General features: G+C 43.6%; 1 protein-coding gene across 1 annotated transcript; it reads right to left on the bottom strand.

Annotated features, from left to right (window-relative positions):
* Positions 1-315: 315 nt before the first annotated feature.
* LOC100704667 (calcium-binding mitochondrial carrier protein SCaMC-3) lies at positions 316-14,681 on the bottom strand. The gene is made up of 5 exons (XM_013267894.3): positions 14,529-14,681; positions 14,217-14,330; positions 2,829-2,996; positions 1,809-1,959; positions 316-1,685 (listed from the first exon to the last, which is right to left on the bottom strand). Exons 1-5 carry the CDS (start codon positions 14,628-14,630, stop codon positions 1,504-1,506), a joined length of 717 nt encoding a protein of 238 aa, XP_013123348.2. The 5' UTR covers positions 14,631-14,681; the 3' UTR covers positions 316-1,503.
* Between the last annotated feature and the right edge of the window lie 257 nt (positions 14,682-14,938).

Raw genomic sequence — 14,938 nt, 5'->3', positions numbered from 1 at the left:
GTTAGTCCCAACACTGCCCGTCAGTAACACTTTCGGTCCGCTAGTAAAACGTAGTTCTATTAATCTGCGCTCGTTTACTCTTGAACCGGAACCGGATGTAAGTTCCAAAAAACTGAATTTTGGAACTGAAATTGAATTGTAGAACTGAAACTGAATGGTGAGAGTGAAACTGAAATTATTCGAGAGCTGAATTTTTAAAGGATAAAATGCAGTTTCAAAGGAAATGAATTCATTTTCAATATATAAAATTCAATTTCAATTTAGTGATGATCATTTTCAAACCATAAATTCAATTTCAAATTAGACTAATTCAAATTCAGTTTTCAAAAGCATTTATTCAAGTTACAATTCAGATTGAATCTGGGCAATTCAAATTCAAATTTAACTTATTCAAATTCAGTTTCTGATGGCACAGATTTCTGCCCATACATATCCCGTCTGTCATAGGTCAGGAGATGGCCTATAGTCCTTTTAAGATTACATCTAGGTTTGTGTAAGCTAAGATTTTTTTTTTCTCATCCTGTTCCTTTTGGAAACTTGCAGGAAGAAACACTGTTGAAAAAAATGGAGCATAAACTCCTCATATCAAACCAAGTTTTGTGTTCACATCCACATTTTCACTATATGCAAGAAATCCATCTTCTCCATTTATTTAAATGTAGTTTCCATCAATAGCTAGCAGCAAAACAGTTGAAGGTTTCAAAGGTTTACAGCAATGCACAGCTAAGTCATGCTGCAGCTCACATGCACACACTGCTTCTATATTATTTTATAACTTGAACAAGCAAACCTAGCTGTTTACCTCATGTTTCTTTGGACAAAATTATGAAAAGTCCTCCTTTTTGGAATCTGATAACCCGTTGTTGGAATCTCACGTATTTTGTAGCATTATCAGATATTGATATACTACATATTGATACCTTTAAACCAATCCAAAATGTTGCTTACATAACAAATATTCTGGGATTCAACTCTTGCTTGTAAGAGACGTTATCCAAACATTCTGGAAAAAGGGCCATGGAAAAAAGTGAGAAACAAGATCAGGAGAATCCTTGTCCTTTTTTGTGACATGTACTGTGCATTATAAATTTATGACAATGTAAATGTGAAGTCAGACTGAAATGTGCTGAGACATCGGATGAAGAAGGAGAACACTAAAAATAGCAGCTGCAAGTGAGTCCATCTGGATAAGGGTGAGGAGAATAGGGTAAGAATTCCTAAGAACTTTTTGATGATTCCTCAAACATAACATAATAGTGTTAGAGTGGGCATCAATAGCCTCATTCTCCTCTCCAAGATCAATAAATTTATCCTACTGACCTACTACCTGCACTTTAAAAAGGTTGGAAGTTGATGGTGTCAACAGACGTTTTATGGCATCAGTGCATTGATCCTTCATCTTCTCTCTTCCGAGTCCCGAGAAGCTTAATTCTCCACTTCTGCTTCTTCTAACAAGCAAAATGTGTCTCTGCCTCCACCGTTCTTTGTGTTTGTCGCATCAGTCTAGTAAACCACTCCGAGGGCCTTCTTCATGTGCTCGTAGACCACATAGGAGATGCTGACAGCAGGAATAACTTTGAGGAAGTTGGGCGTGATGCCTCGGTACAGACCTGGCACACCTTCATGAGATATGATGTATTTGAACTGACCCACCATGGTCAGCTTGGGTTTACCCTCAGTAATGGCTGAAAGTAAAAATGAGAACAATGTAAGTTACAGAGAGTAATCTATGAGACTTATTGCTAAATCGTTCCAATGTTTTGGTTAATGTAAACTGCCTACAATCTATCATTTACATCATATCGCACCCTGTGCCTGCATGCGAGTCCGGATGAGAGCGAGGGGATATGACGCTAGCTGGCCACAGGTGCTGGAGATAGTACCACAGCCCAGCAGGACCAAAACTCCTGGGTCTGCTGAGTTGACACAGTACCTCTGGAGCCAGGCATTCTTCAGGGTCTTAAAGCATGAGCAATGAAAAATGTTAAGACACTAATAAAGGAGAGCAGTTAAAATGAAAGTTAGAAAGAGGAAGAGAAAAAAGAAGGGGAAAGAAATGAACTGAAACGCATACGCATACAGTCACTATGTTAGATAGTTTGTTTAGCCGCTCAATAATGCAAATATGTAATCAGCCAAATATATGTCAGGAAAACATGGTCAAGATGACCTGTTGAAATTCAGGATGGGGCAGAATGGTGAATTTACTACTGAATGTGGCATGGTTGTTGGTGCAAGATGGGATGGGATGGGTTTTTCAGAACCTACTGGGATTTTTCTACACAATCTCTGGGGTTTACAGAGAAGTAAAGTGAGTAAGTGTTACTTCTCTGGGCAAAAATACAATCTGTCTGCCAGAAGCCAAACAAGAATGAGTAGACCAGAAGACAACAATAACTCAAATGACCACCTGTTATATCTACATTATGCGTGCTTGGGAGTACAGTGTTCAGGTGTGGAGGTAATCCAAATGCAAGTGGTGAGTATGAGAGATTGAATGGAAAATATTAGGAGGAGAAGGAGAACACAGGTTAGCAATGCATGAAAACAGCAAAAAATAGACAACTGAGGTGGCCTGTACTAACAGAGGTTAGCAGAAGAACCGGGTAAGGACAGTTGACAATGCTGGCCTTAAATACCACTGGCTGATTGCTTCAAATAGCAAACAGGTACGGATGTCAGGTGAGCTGATTAGGAATCTGCCCAGAGGCAGTGCCATAACCAAACATGGCGAGACTTAGCCGGCCCATGAAAGGAACAAACATGCGAATGCTTCTGATCTGAAGTAACTCTTTATACACAGAGAGTGTACAGAAAGCAGTACATACCTCATACACAGCCAAGTCAATGCCAGCATATGGAATGATGCCCATTGTATTGGGCAGGTATCCTCTGTAGAATGCTCGGATACCCTCAGTCTTCAGAATCTGTCGGGCACAGTCAGCCATACCTGAGTATTGTCCGGTCTTCCTTAATGTAAGGCGAGTTTTCAGCACCTATCCAGCATAGAGAGTATAAGAAAAAAAGCATACAAATCCAAAATTAACACAGGAGTGAGTAGAAACAGTAGCAAGGGGTTCTTCTTCAATGAGACAAAGAAGGTAGAACTGGTCTATGGTTTCATTAAACGCCTATTTTCTAATTCTTCCACTGATACAGTTGTGCTTTATGGTAGCATTTCTTCAGTTTAACTAAAGAAGCCTCTTAAATGAGAGGTGAAACGTCTTTTACCAACCATTTTTCTTCTTACTTTGAGCAGAAGCCAGATTTCCTATGCCATGCCTCCCCAGCTGCAAACAATATACAGAGCTAGCCACCGCTACCACCTTTAAGAGGGTTTGACTCCTTTTAACTACTTATGTCCAAATAATAATTTATAAGGGCTAAATGTGTGATCTCTCCATTAGCCAGCATCAACCATGGCAAACCCTCCTCACAGTCTCCCCCATTTGATTGCATTAATTTGGAGTTCCATGTTTGATGGAAACAACCCGAAGCTCCCCTGACTTTGAGCATGATAGACTGAAGCACTGTTAAGCTTGATGTTAAGTTGTTTAAGAACTTGGGAGAACAGATTAAAGAAAAAGTTTGAATGATTTTTGGTATACTAAAAATGGAAATAAACTGAGTAAGCCCACACATGTGCCCCTGCAGCACCATTACTCCAAATTCATGTAATGCCCTAAACTGTCAAATTTGGATGGACCACAACCTTTAATTGACCCTGAAGAGGTCACAACACAACATAATGTTGTGCAGTGGCTTTCATGACTATCCCTAAGACAGGGCCAGAGGATCCTGTGAAACTCTCCTCTGAAAATGACTAAACTGAAGCTCAAAGGAAACATTAATGTTGATAGCACATCAGGCAACTGAGACTGAAGGGCTTCAAAAACAAAAAACGTCTCCAAAGGCCTCCTTAAAAGCCACAGAACTGACCGTTTGGACTTTGCAACAGAGCACCAAACATGGGGACCAGTGGCGGTTTTTGATATGGGCAACATGGGAAGTTGCCAAGGGCAGCATCGTGGTGGGGGGCGGCATCATGGTGGACCGGCTCTACATGGACGGACAGCTCTACCGCGACCCCGGCACCACTCCATGGCTGTATTGACCGCACACCAGATAAGAATCTGCTACACTATTCTCTTCACTGACACTCTCTTGCATTAACATCTGTTTAACTTAGCAATATCAGTTTGCTAATTCAGTATAACGTCACCGTCACTCTTCGTCAATGCCTTAATTGGAATGGTTCCGTTTTTATTCCTTTTTTCCTCTCTCTCTCTTGTCGCTCACCCTGCTCTTTGGTTTCTTTGCTTCTCTTTTCTATCACTGCATCCATCACCTGTTTCCTTACCCATCCACAAGCAACACCCTCTATTTCTACACGCTCACTCTGCACGATCACGCACACACATGCGTTCAAAGGCAACACATTTACAACAGCCTCACAGCGCACAGATATAGGACACACACACTCAGACGTGCACACACTTTCTCATATTAGTTAATATGCACACACATAGTCAGATCTATGGAGCTTCTCGCTGGGCATTTTTCTTCTCTTTATTTACAAACAAGTGATGTGTTTCCATTTTCCTCACCCGTGTAAGTGAGATACACAGCGTACATCATTTGCCATGCACACACAACTATGGGCACACTAAGGTTTGTCACATGGAATGTAAATGGAGCTGGCTCCAGAGAAAAAAGGTTAGAAATATTTAACCAACTTAAAAACCTACAGGCAGACGTTGTTTTATTACAAGAGACTCACAGGCCTGTCACAGGTTTGAATGAACTTAAAACACCTGAGTTTCCTAATGTGTTTTCAGCCTGTTATAGTTCTAGACAAAGGGGAGTAGCAATTTTAATACATAAAAATATTAATGACACAATACTCGACACAGTTATAGATCCAGAGGGCAGCTTCCTAATCGTTAAACTATCTATACTTAACCAAAAGCTATGTATTGTAAGTATATATGGTCCAAATGTTGATGACCCCTCATTCCTCCACGGATTTTTTTAGTGCACTCTCCGAACACCTAGATTGCACACTTGTTCTTGGGGGGTGACCTCAACCTGGGGCTAAATGAAGAAATGGATAGGCTCAACACAGCAGGAACTCAGCGTAATTGGCAGTCCACAAATATAATCAAACAGTATATGAGCGACTTTGGCCTTTGCGATGCATGGCACTCCCTTCACCCCAACAGTAAGGAATATACTTTCTTCTCACATGTCCATCACTCGTACTCTCGTCTGGATTATCTCCTAGTCAGCAGCTCACTGCTGAGGGACATCTCAGACACTGAGATTCACCCTATAGCTGTCAGTGATCATGCTCCTGTGTCTTTAACACTAATACATAAGAAGAATACCACACCAAGTAAAAACTGGAGATTTAACACATCACTACTCAAAGATGAAGACTTTATCAAATACTTTAAAAAAGAATGGACTCTATATTTAGGCTATAATGACATTCCTGGAACATCAGCATCTGTCCTCTGGGAAGCAGGGAAAGCTGTGATGAGAGGTAAAATAATTTCTTTCTCATCACATAAGAAGAAAGAAGAAAACAAAAATATTCAGGAATTAGAAAAAAACATCAAATCCCTAGAAGAAGCCTATGTGTCCCACCGAGATCAGGAAACATTGAACAAAATATGCAAAACAAAACTAGAATTAAATGAAATTATTAATAAAAAGACTCAATTCTTAGTACAAAGACTTCACTTGCAAAATGTTGAACACGGTAACAAATCCGGTCAATTTCTAGCTAACCAGTTAAAAATCAATAAAGAAAAAACAACCATATGTGCTGTTAAAGATTTATCTGGGAATACATTATATGACCCTAAAAAAATAAACAAAATTTTTAGGGATTTCTATGAAACTTTATATACACCACAAATAAACCCATCTAAAAACGAAATTGATCAGTTTCTTGACAACGTAACTCTTTCAAAATTATTAGACACCCAAGCAATGGCCCTGGATTCGCCACTGACACCAGGTGAACTCTAGGAAACCCTGATAAGTACGCCCAACAATAAGGCTCCATGTCCAGATGGCTTTCCAGCAGAATTTTACAAAGAATTCTGGACAACTCTGGCACCAATTTTTCACAGAATGCGGCAGGCAGACTACCACCAAATATGAATTCTGCAAATATTAGTGTCTTACTAAAACCAGGCAAAGACCCTGTATTTCCCTCAAGCTATCGTCCAATATCCCTTATAAATGTAGATCTCAAAATAATCTGCAAAGCTCTCTCAAAGAGATTAGAGAAGATAACCCCCCTCTTAATTCATCCTGACCAAACTGGTTTCATAAAAGTCAGGCACTCATCAACAAATACACGTAGATTATTTAATGTAATAGACAACTCCTGCAGTAAAAACATTGAAACCATAATATTGTCTCTTGATGCAGAAAAGGCGTTTGACAGAAATTTCTATTTGCAACTTTACACACATTTGGTTTTGGAAACTCTTTCATAAACTGGTTTTAATTATGATATAATTCCCCAACAGCTTGTGTCAGAACAAATGACCAAACATCCTCCAGCTTCTGTCTCCTATGGGGCACCAGGCAGGAATGCCCACTCTCCCTTTCACTGTTTGCAAATTTTATTAAGCCACTAGCAGCAGCAATTAGACAGGCTACAACAATTAAAGGGCATAAAATGTAAGAATGTGGAACATAAAATCAGCCTTCATGCGGATGATGTGTTGCTTTTTCTCCAAAACTCAAAAACCAGTCTCTCTGGGGTAATTACATTGATAAACTCTTTCTCAAGAGTCTCAGATTATTCAATTAACTGGTCAAAATCTACAGTTCTTCCGATTAAATGCTCCTTCCATAATTCTTCATCTACTCCACTGCAATCTGGAAATATTAAATATTTAGGTATCAATATCTCTCCTAAGCTTGCAGAATTAACTAAATTAAACCACATCCCACTTCTAAAGAGAGTACAAGGCAATCTGGCTAGATGGAAACCTCTACCCATATCACTCATGGGAAGGGTCGCCGCTATAAAAATGATGGTCTTGCCAAAAATAAACTATTTATTTTCAATGATCCTGAGTAAGCCATCACAAGATTGGTTCAGAACTCTAGACTTGTATATTTCTAAATTCCTTTGGAAAGATAAACCCCCACGTATCAGCTTAAAAACATTACAAAGGTCCAAGGATAAAGGAGGACTAGATCTGCCTAACTTTAATCACTACTTTTTAGCCAACTGGCTCCAATTCATGCATGGTGGGAGTTTCTAAAAATGACAGTCTTCATTAATCCCATGCAAACGTACACCAATCTGGAACAATCCGGACATATTACAAAACAATAATATGATCAACTTGCCAGATTGGAGTTGTAAGGGAATCAGTTACTTGGAACATATATTGGAAGGAACAGACTTTATTTCGTTTGACAGACTATTTATACAATATGGGATCAACAAGAAACGACTTTTGGAATATCAACAAATTAAATCCATAGTAAAAAAGAAATTTAAGCCCAGTGAAGCTGAATTACAAACACCACCAAGTGTGGTACAATTTTTTAATCTAAAAACCCCCAAATTATTGTCTAAAATATACAGAACACTTTCTAAAATAGATGAATCAAAATCACTTCCTATTGCAAAATGGGAAGTGGATTTATCGATCAGCTTAGACCAAAACTTTTGGTCTCAGATATTCTTAAAAACCTTTCAATGGATCAGAAATCCCAGTTGCAATTAATAAAATGCAAAATACTACATAGAGTGCACTATATGGGTCATAGGATGTTCAAGATGGGCTTTACGTCTTCCAACAACTGCTCACACTGTCAAGGCAATACACCGGACAATTACATCCATGCTCTTTGGTTCTGTCCACCAGTTCAAAAGTTTTGGCGCGGGATATGTGAAGACTTATCAAAGGGTCTGAAATGTAACATTACAGCCTCCCCTTTAGTGTGCTTGCTGGGCAACTTGGATGAGGTCACTACAGAAATAAACACAGCCCACATTGCTTTTATGGCCCTATGCATTGCCAAGAAAATGGTCCTCATTAACTGGAAAAATAAAAATAATCTTAATTCTAACCAATATAAAAACCATCTAATAGATTACATTAGTCTTGGTACAGCCTCTGCCACCACATTTGAACAATCCCTCTGGACTCCTTTGATTGGCTTCATCACCTAGTGGGAGTGGGGGGTCATGGTTTGGTCCTGCCTTCGCTATTGTGGTTGATATGGGGGTAGGGCTGGGCTTAGGGCGTCTGGGGATTGTTGTTGTGGGGGTTGTTGCCATGACCTGGTTAGGGGCTCTGGTGGCTCATAGAATAGAATAGAATAGAATAGAATAGAATGCCTTTATTGTCACTATACGGTTGTACAATGAGATACAGAGCATCTCCTACTCAGTGCAAACATGTTGAGGGGGGGGGCAGTTCTGCAGCACTATATACATATGGACAGTATTAACAGAGGGAAAAAATAAATATATATATATATATATATATATATATATATATATATATATAAAATGTTCAAATATACAAGCCGGTTTTTAAAAAGTAATATGTAATAAATAGTGCTGTGTATATACAGTTGGGTTATTGCACATAGAATTTGGTATTGCACAGTGGTGGTTCATAGAGGTGTTTTCCTTGTGGCTGCGTACAGCGGAGATGGGGGAGGGTCTGTGCTGGTGGACGTTGGTCACTGGCCTGGTAGCCTGGCTGCCCCTGGGTGGGTCTGGGACGGGTGTGGGGGCTTGGGGGTCTGGGGGTGCTCTGGCTGGGCCTTGGGGGCTTGGGTCCTGGTTGTTGTGTTGCCAGGGTTGTGGGCGGGTGGGTGCATGGGGGCTCAGCCCTGGTGCGGGGGACCTGTGGTGCATCGCCGCAACTGGAGGGCTCTCCAACTGGTGGGTAGGCTGTTAAATCTTTGCACATTGTCTCCTCTCTCCAGGAGCTCACTCTGCAGGTGGGGGAGAGATATAGGAGAGAATGAACTCAACCTAGGTGTCTATTGTCTTGTGTTGTCTGGGAGATGAGTGGATGATGGGGTGGGTGCAGTTTTCTCTGCGGTGGGGTCGGGTGGGCTGCCCCTGACTCTGTGGGGCTGGGCAGTGCTGCTGCTGTGGGCCCCGGTCCAGATGGGCCTGGGGGCCCCCTTGCCCCGGTGGGTTCCAGAGTTTGGGGGTGCCTACTGGGGTCAGCGGGGGAGCTGGGCCCAGGGAGGGGCCACTTGCCCCTCCCTTTCGTCCCTCCACATCCTTAGCTGCCTCCCTCTTCCCGCTCCAACACACCCACCCTCACATGCAGGGCTTGAGGTGCAGGTGTGTCACCACGGTGCAGGGGAGGCACTCCCCCTCTGTTGCCTTCTGGCTGCCTGTGCCTCAATTTTATTCTGCAACCAAGACATCCACATTACTCATACTCTCATAACACATACATATAGGGCCTTGGGGGTGGGCATGTTATACAGCGTCCAGAGGATGGTCTGTGTATTCAAACCCACCTCTGGCGCTGGTGCCCAACCCTCAATTTTAAACGCATATAGACACTGAGGGTTTTGGGGAAGAGCCGTGCTGCTCTCTGGCAGGAAGCACCATGCCCTCCTGTGTTTTAAATGCACTTTAGAACAGCACGCAGCAACACTACATATGAGCGGGCGAAGAGAGGTTTGGGGTCTTCACTCACCCCCGTTCTCTGTTAACCATCGGGGCTGGGGAGCTGGGAGGAGGTGTTGGCCGTCAGATTGGGGTCTGGGATGCGGGGCCACCTTATCTGCTACTGCAGATAAGGTGGCGGTCTGCTTGCTTCCACCCCAGGGAAAAGGGTTACATCTCCTGGGTCTAGGTACGGTTTGTCCCTCTGGGGGCGAGGGTACCTGGACCTGGGATATAGAGTATGTTTGGGGAGTGTGATTGTGTGTACAGTGTCTATTTCTGTCTGTCTCTACGTCGGGTGAGTGCCGAATGTTTGCTTATGTGTATATGGGGGTGGGAATGCACGTTTGTGTCTGCGTGCGCCTGTTCGTATGTGTCTATATGTCAGGTCGGGTCTTAGACTCCACCTCTCTGGGAACACCTCAGGCTCTCCAAGGTATGAAAGGCCTATCTCCCCTCACCACACTCCCTGCCGGTGGCTGATGCCCTCAGACGTTGGTGTGTTGATGGTTCTTGGTGTCTCGGGCTGGGTGCTCATGTATGTACCGGCTCGCTTGGCGCAGCCTGGGGCCTGTGGCCCGGCCGGGCCCCTTCCGGGGGTGGGGCGCCCTCAGGCCTCTGGCCTCTGGGCCTGGGGCTCGGTCTTCTCTGCCACAGCTGGCTGCTGGCAGAGCCCGCGGACACGTCACTGTAACCCCCTTTGGCCTCTGCTCCGTGGCTGCTGGGTGACCCCTCGTCTGGGGTCTCCTCAGCTCTTCCCAGGAGGGTGGCACGGTTGCCCCTTTGGTGGTTCTCCTTGGTGGTACTCTGGGCCCTCTGGATGTCTGGGGCCTGGATCTCCTCCATACCTGCTTCATGCCCTGGGGGACGGGGCTATGGGTCCCCACACTCCCTAGCAGATCGTTACATGGAGAAACCTTTTGAATACAAGCGTGCTGTTCCACGCAGGTGTGCACACAGGTGTACACACGGGGGTTCAAAGACACAAACTACACCTTTCTTGGCTGCTACCTCAAAGCACATTGTGCGCTGTCGATCTTGCGTACTGCACAATAACATTTAATATTTAGTATCTACTGTTATCTTCTGTTAGCTAGTTGATTGTGATGGTGTTGTATTTATTATGTTGCTCTTTTTTGTTTGTTTTCTCTTCTGTTTTTTTTCTTCACTCAACAGGTGATCCAGGTGTTTTTTTTCTTTTTTCTTTGTTTGTTTGCTTTTCTTTTTTTCTTTCCCCCTTTCTCACTATCTCTTCTCCCCTCTATTTTGTCTTTCTCTCCCTCTCTTTCTTTCATTCTTTCTTTCTCCCTGTCCTATTCCCCAGTCATGTCTGTCCCTTCTGTAACAACTGAAAATAAAACAAAATAAATACATAATTATAATAAAGGTCAATCAAATGGACCAATATGGCAAGCTCACAAAATAAAAATAAATAAACAATTAAAAAAAAAAATCATTCGTAATATTGTCAATCCAAGCCCATTATGTATTAATTATTTTTCCTGGGTTGTGTGAAATCCAAAATAAACCCCTATACAAACTGAATCTGTGCATAAGGTGTCTAGTGTATGTTGTGGGGTTGATTGTTGATACTGGAGTGTAAAATTACTGATGGAAGATTCACAAGAAAAGGTCAGAGCAATCAGGTCCTCAGTTTAGAAAAAAAGAGAAAAGAAGAGGAGAAGCGAACAAAAGGCACGGGTAAGTAGATGTGTTTACCCGGTTTGGACAGTGACAGGTATTATGTATCCTGAAACAAAATAACATTCATTAGTAGGGATTGGGAAAACTTCTGTTTACCTTTGTTAGCCACTTGGCTATGATAGTGAATGAAGGCTGCTTCTAACAGCTTGGACAAGTTTACGGACATTGTCACCTCCTATATCCACTTCTGTGAGGACAGCATTGTGCCATCACGCACCAGGGTGAGTTATAACAATGACAAACCCTGGTTTACTCCTAAACTCAAAAAGCTGTGGTTGGAAAAGAGAAAGGCGTTCAGAAGCGGAGACAGGGACTGCTACCGAGAGGCCAAGTACAGATTCACTAAAGAAGTGGACATTGCTAAACATCAGCACTCTGAGAAGATGCAGCAGCAGATCTCAGAGAATGATTCGGCCTCTGTGTGAAAAAGTTTTAGGAATATCACCAACTACAAGCCTAAAACCCCCCACTCCACTGATGACTTGCTCTTGGCCAACACCCTTAACGACTTTTACTGCCGTTTTGACGAGCCATCAAGCAGCCTTCACACCTCCAACGGAGACACTTTGGACACTCCCCCACCTCTCGCCCCACCATAGAGCCATCACCACCATCAAACACTTCACCTACAACACCTCCCTCCACACCCCACACCAAGGAGGATTTCACACCACCTTCTCCCACTACAACTCTTCATATTCATGAAGCAGATGTGAGGAAGCAGTTTAAGAGTCTGAATGCTCGAAAAGCTCCTGGCCCAGACGGTGTGGCTCCTGCCACCCTCAGACACTGTGCAAATGAGCTGGCCCCAGTGTTTTCTGGCATTTTCAACTCCTCACTGCAGGCATGTCATGTGCCCGCCTGCTTCAAATCCTCCACCATAATCCCTGTCCCCAAGAAACCAAGGATCACTGGACTAAATGACTACAGACCTGTGGCTCTGACATCTGTGGTCATGAAGTCATTTGAGCGCCTGGGTCTCTCCTACCTCAAGACCCTCACGGCCCCCCTCCTGGACCCCCTGCAGTTTGCATACAGAGCCAACAGGTCTGTAGACGATGCTATCAACATGGCTCTACACTTCATCCTGCAGCATCTGGACTCCCCAGGAACCTACGCCAGGATCCTGTTTGTGGACTTCAGCTCTGCCTTCAACACCATCCTTCCAGACCATCTCCAAGGCAAGCTTTCCCAGATGAATGTGCCTGATCCCATCTGCCGGTGGATCACTGACTTCCTGACGGACAGGAAGCAGCATGTGAGGCTGGGAAAGAATGTCTTGGACTGCCAGGCCATCAGCACCGGCTCCCCTCAGGGCTGTGTTCTTTCTCCTCTGCTCTTCTCCCTGTACACTAACTGCTGCACCTCCACCCACCAGTCTGTCAAGCTAATCAAGTTTGCAGATGACACCACCATTATTGGACTCATCTTGGACGGGGATGAGTCTGCCTACAGGAGGGAGGTTGAACATCTGGTGTCCTGGTGCAGCCACAACAACCTGGTGCTGAATGCCCAGAAGACAGTGGAGATTATTGTGGACTTCAGGAAGCACACAGCCCCACTCCCCCCCATCATCCTGACTGACACCCTCATCACCTCTGTGGACTCATTCCGCTTCCTGGGTACCACCATCACCCAGGACCTGAAGTGGGAGCCCACCATCACCTCCGTCATAAAGAAAGCCCAGCAGAGGATGTACTTCCTGAGGCAGCTGAAGAAATTCAACCTGCCAACACGGACGATGATGCAATTCTACACTGCAATCATCGAGTCCATCCTCACCTCCTCCATCACCGTGTGGTACGCTGGAGCCACTATCAGGGACAAACAGAGACTGCAGCGTGTTGTGCGCTCTGCTGAGAAGGTGATTGGCTGCAGGCTCCCATCTCTGCAGGACCTGTACACCTCCAGGACACTGGGGCGTGCAGCTCGGATCACAGCTGACCCTTCTCACCCTGGACACATTCTGTTTGACCTGCTCCCCTCAGGCAGGAGGCTCCGGTCCATTCGCACCAGAACCTCTCGCCATAAGAACAGTTTCTTCCCCTCTGCTGTTGGACTCATGAACAATAACCGTATGACTGTTCCCACCACTAACACGTGACCCTACACTGTGTTCACTGCATCATTCCATGTTTGGCACTGATCACCACCTGCACTCATGTATATATCTATACTTAGCACTTTTAATTCTTATTTTTATGTCTATTTAAGCGTTATATGACAGTATGTTTGCACTAAGAACCGCAGCAATTTCCTAATGTTGTAAACCTGCTCAACATTTTGCAATAAAACCCTTTCTGATTCTGATAGTAAACAGACAGTAGGCACTGATGTGGCTTACTGAATCTTTTGGACTGTGTTCAGTATAATATTAATTAGCCATTAACTGGAAGAGCTGTATTATTGATTTGTCTGCTATTCTCAATGTAAAAATCACTATGGTGGTTTGGGGGGGGGGGTTATTCTGTGATGAGAAAAAATGTAACCTTGATGGTCCTAAAGGTTTCCTATGCTACTGGCATAACAAGCATAACAAGGGCGCCATTATGGTCTGGGGTGCTACAATGCTACAGTACACAATTCCCGCAGGACAAGGGACTTCTTCCAGGAGAATAACATCACTCTTTTGGACCATCCTGCGTGTTCCCCTGATCTAAATCCAACTGAGAACCTTTGGGGATGGATGGCAAGGGAAGTTTACAAAAATGGACAACAGATCCAGACAGTAGATGCCCTTCATGTGGCCGTCTTTACCACTTGGAGAAATGTTCTATCTAAAAGAAACATATCTTCAAGAGGAAATGACTGACACAAATTTTAAACTCACCTCCATGGGATAGATGATAGTCTGGGCAGTAGCTCCTGCAAGCGACCCAGCAATGAACCTCTCTTGTACCCTTAAACTGCCACCCTCTTTATTACCTCGGATCAGCCACTTGATCTGGAGTAGGAAGAGCGTGGAACAGGAGGAGGGGAAACCACAAGCAATGAAAGATTTCAAGAGGACACAGTAGAGAGGCCTATTATTTTTTTCCCAGTGTAAACTAATATACAGTTACTACTTTTTCTACCACGAGTTAAGTAAACACTTAAGAGAACAGAAGACATAGTTCCACTTTCTCACTGTTTGTCCACTGACCTGTTCATAGGCCATAAACTTAATGGCAGATTCAGGGGCAATTTTGAGGACGTTGATACCATTTCCCCTCCAAAGTGAAAGCACACCTCCCTCCTGGATCATCCCCCTCAGGCCAAACCACAGATTAATCTCTCGAGCTGTGGAGCCATGTACCTAAACATCCAAATAATGACAGAAAAGCTGATAATTTTTTAGTACAATCTGTACTATGTTTTCAAAAACACTGTTGGACACCAACCAAATATGGTTAGCGCGCTTATGCAACCCTAGTTGGGTATGTGAAAAAGCAGAATACAAAGGTAAATATCTTCCTTATTAAGGCCATATAGATGTAAATGTTGCACACCAAAGATTCATTTTTGTATGCCAAGTTGGATCACAGTCAGCATTTGTTTTTGGTCTGTATGCTT

The sequence above is a fragment of the Oreochromis niloticus genome, unplaced genomic scaffold (assembly GCF_001858045.2).
Source record: "Oreochromis niloticus isolate F11D_XX unplaced genomic scaffold, O_niloticus_UMD_NMBU tig00001764_pilon, whole genome shotgun sequence".
Lineage (NCBI taxonomy): Eukaryota > Metazoa > Chordata > Actinopteri > Cichliformes > Cichlidae > Oreochromis > Oreochromis niloticus.
Note: the sequence above shows the minus strand (reverse complement) of the source record. Positions and strands in the feature narration are given on the sequence as shown.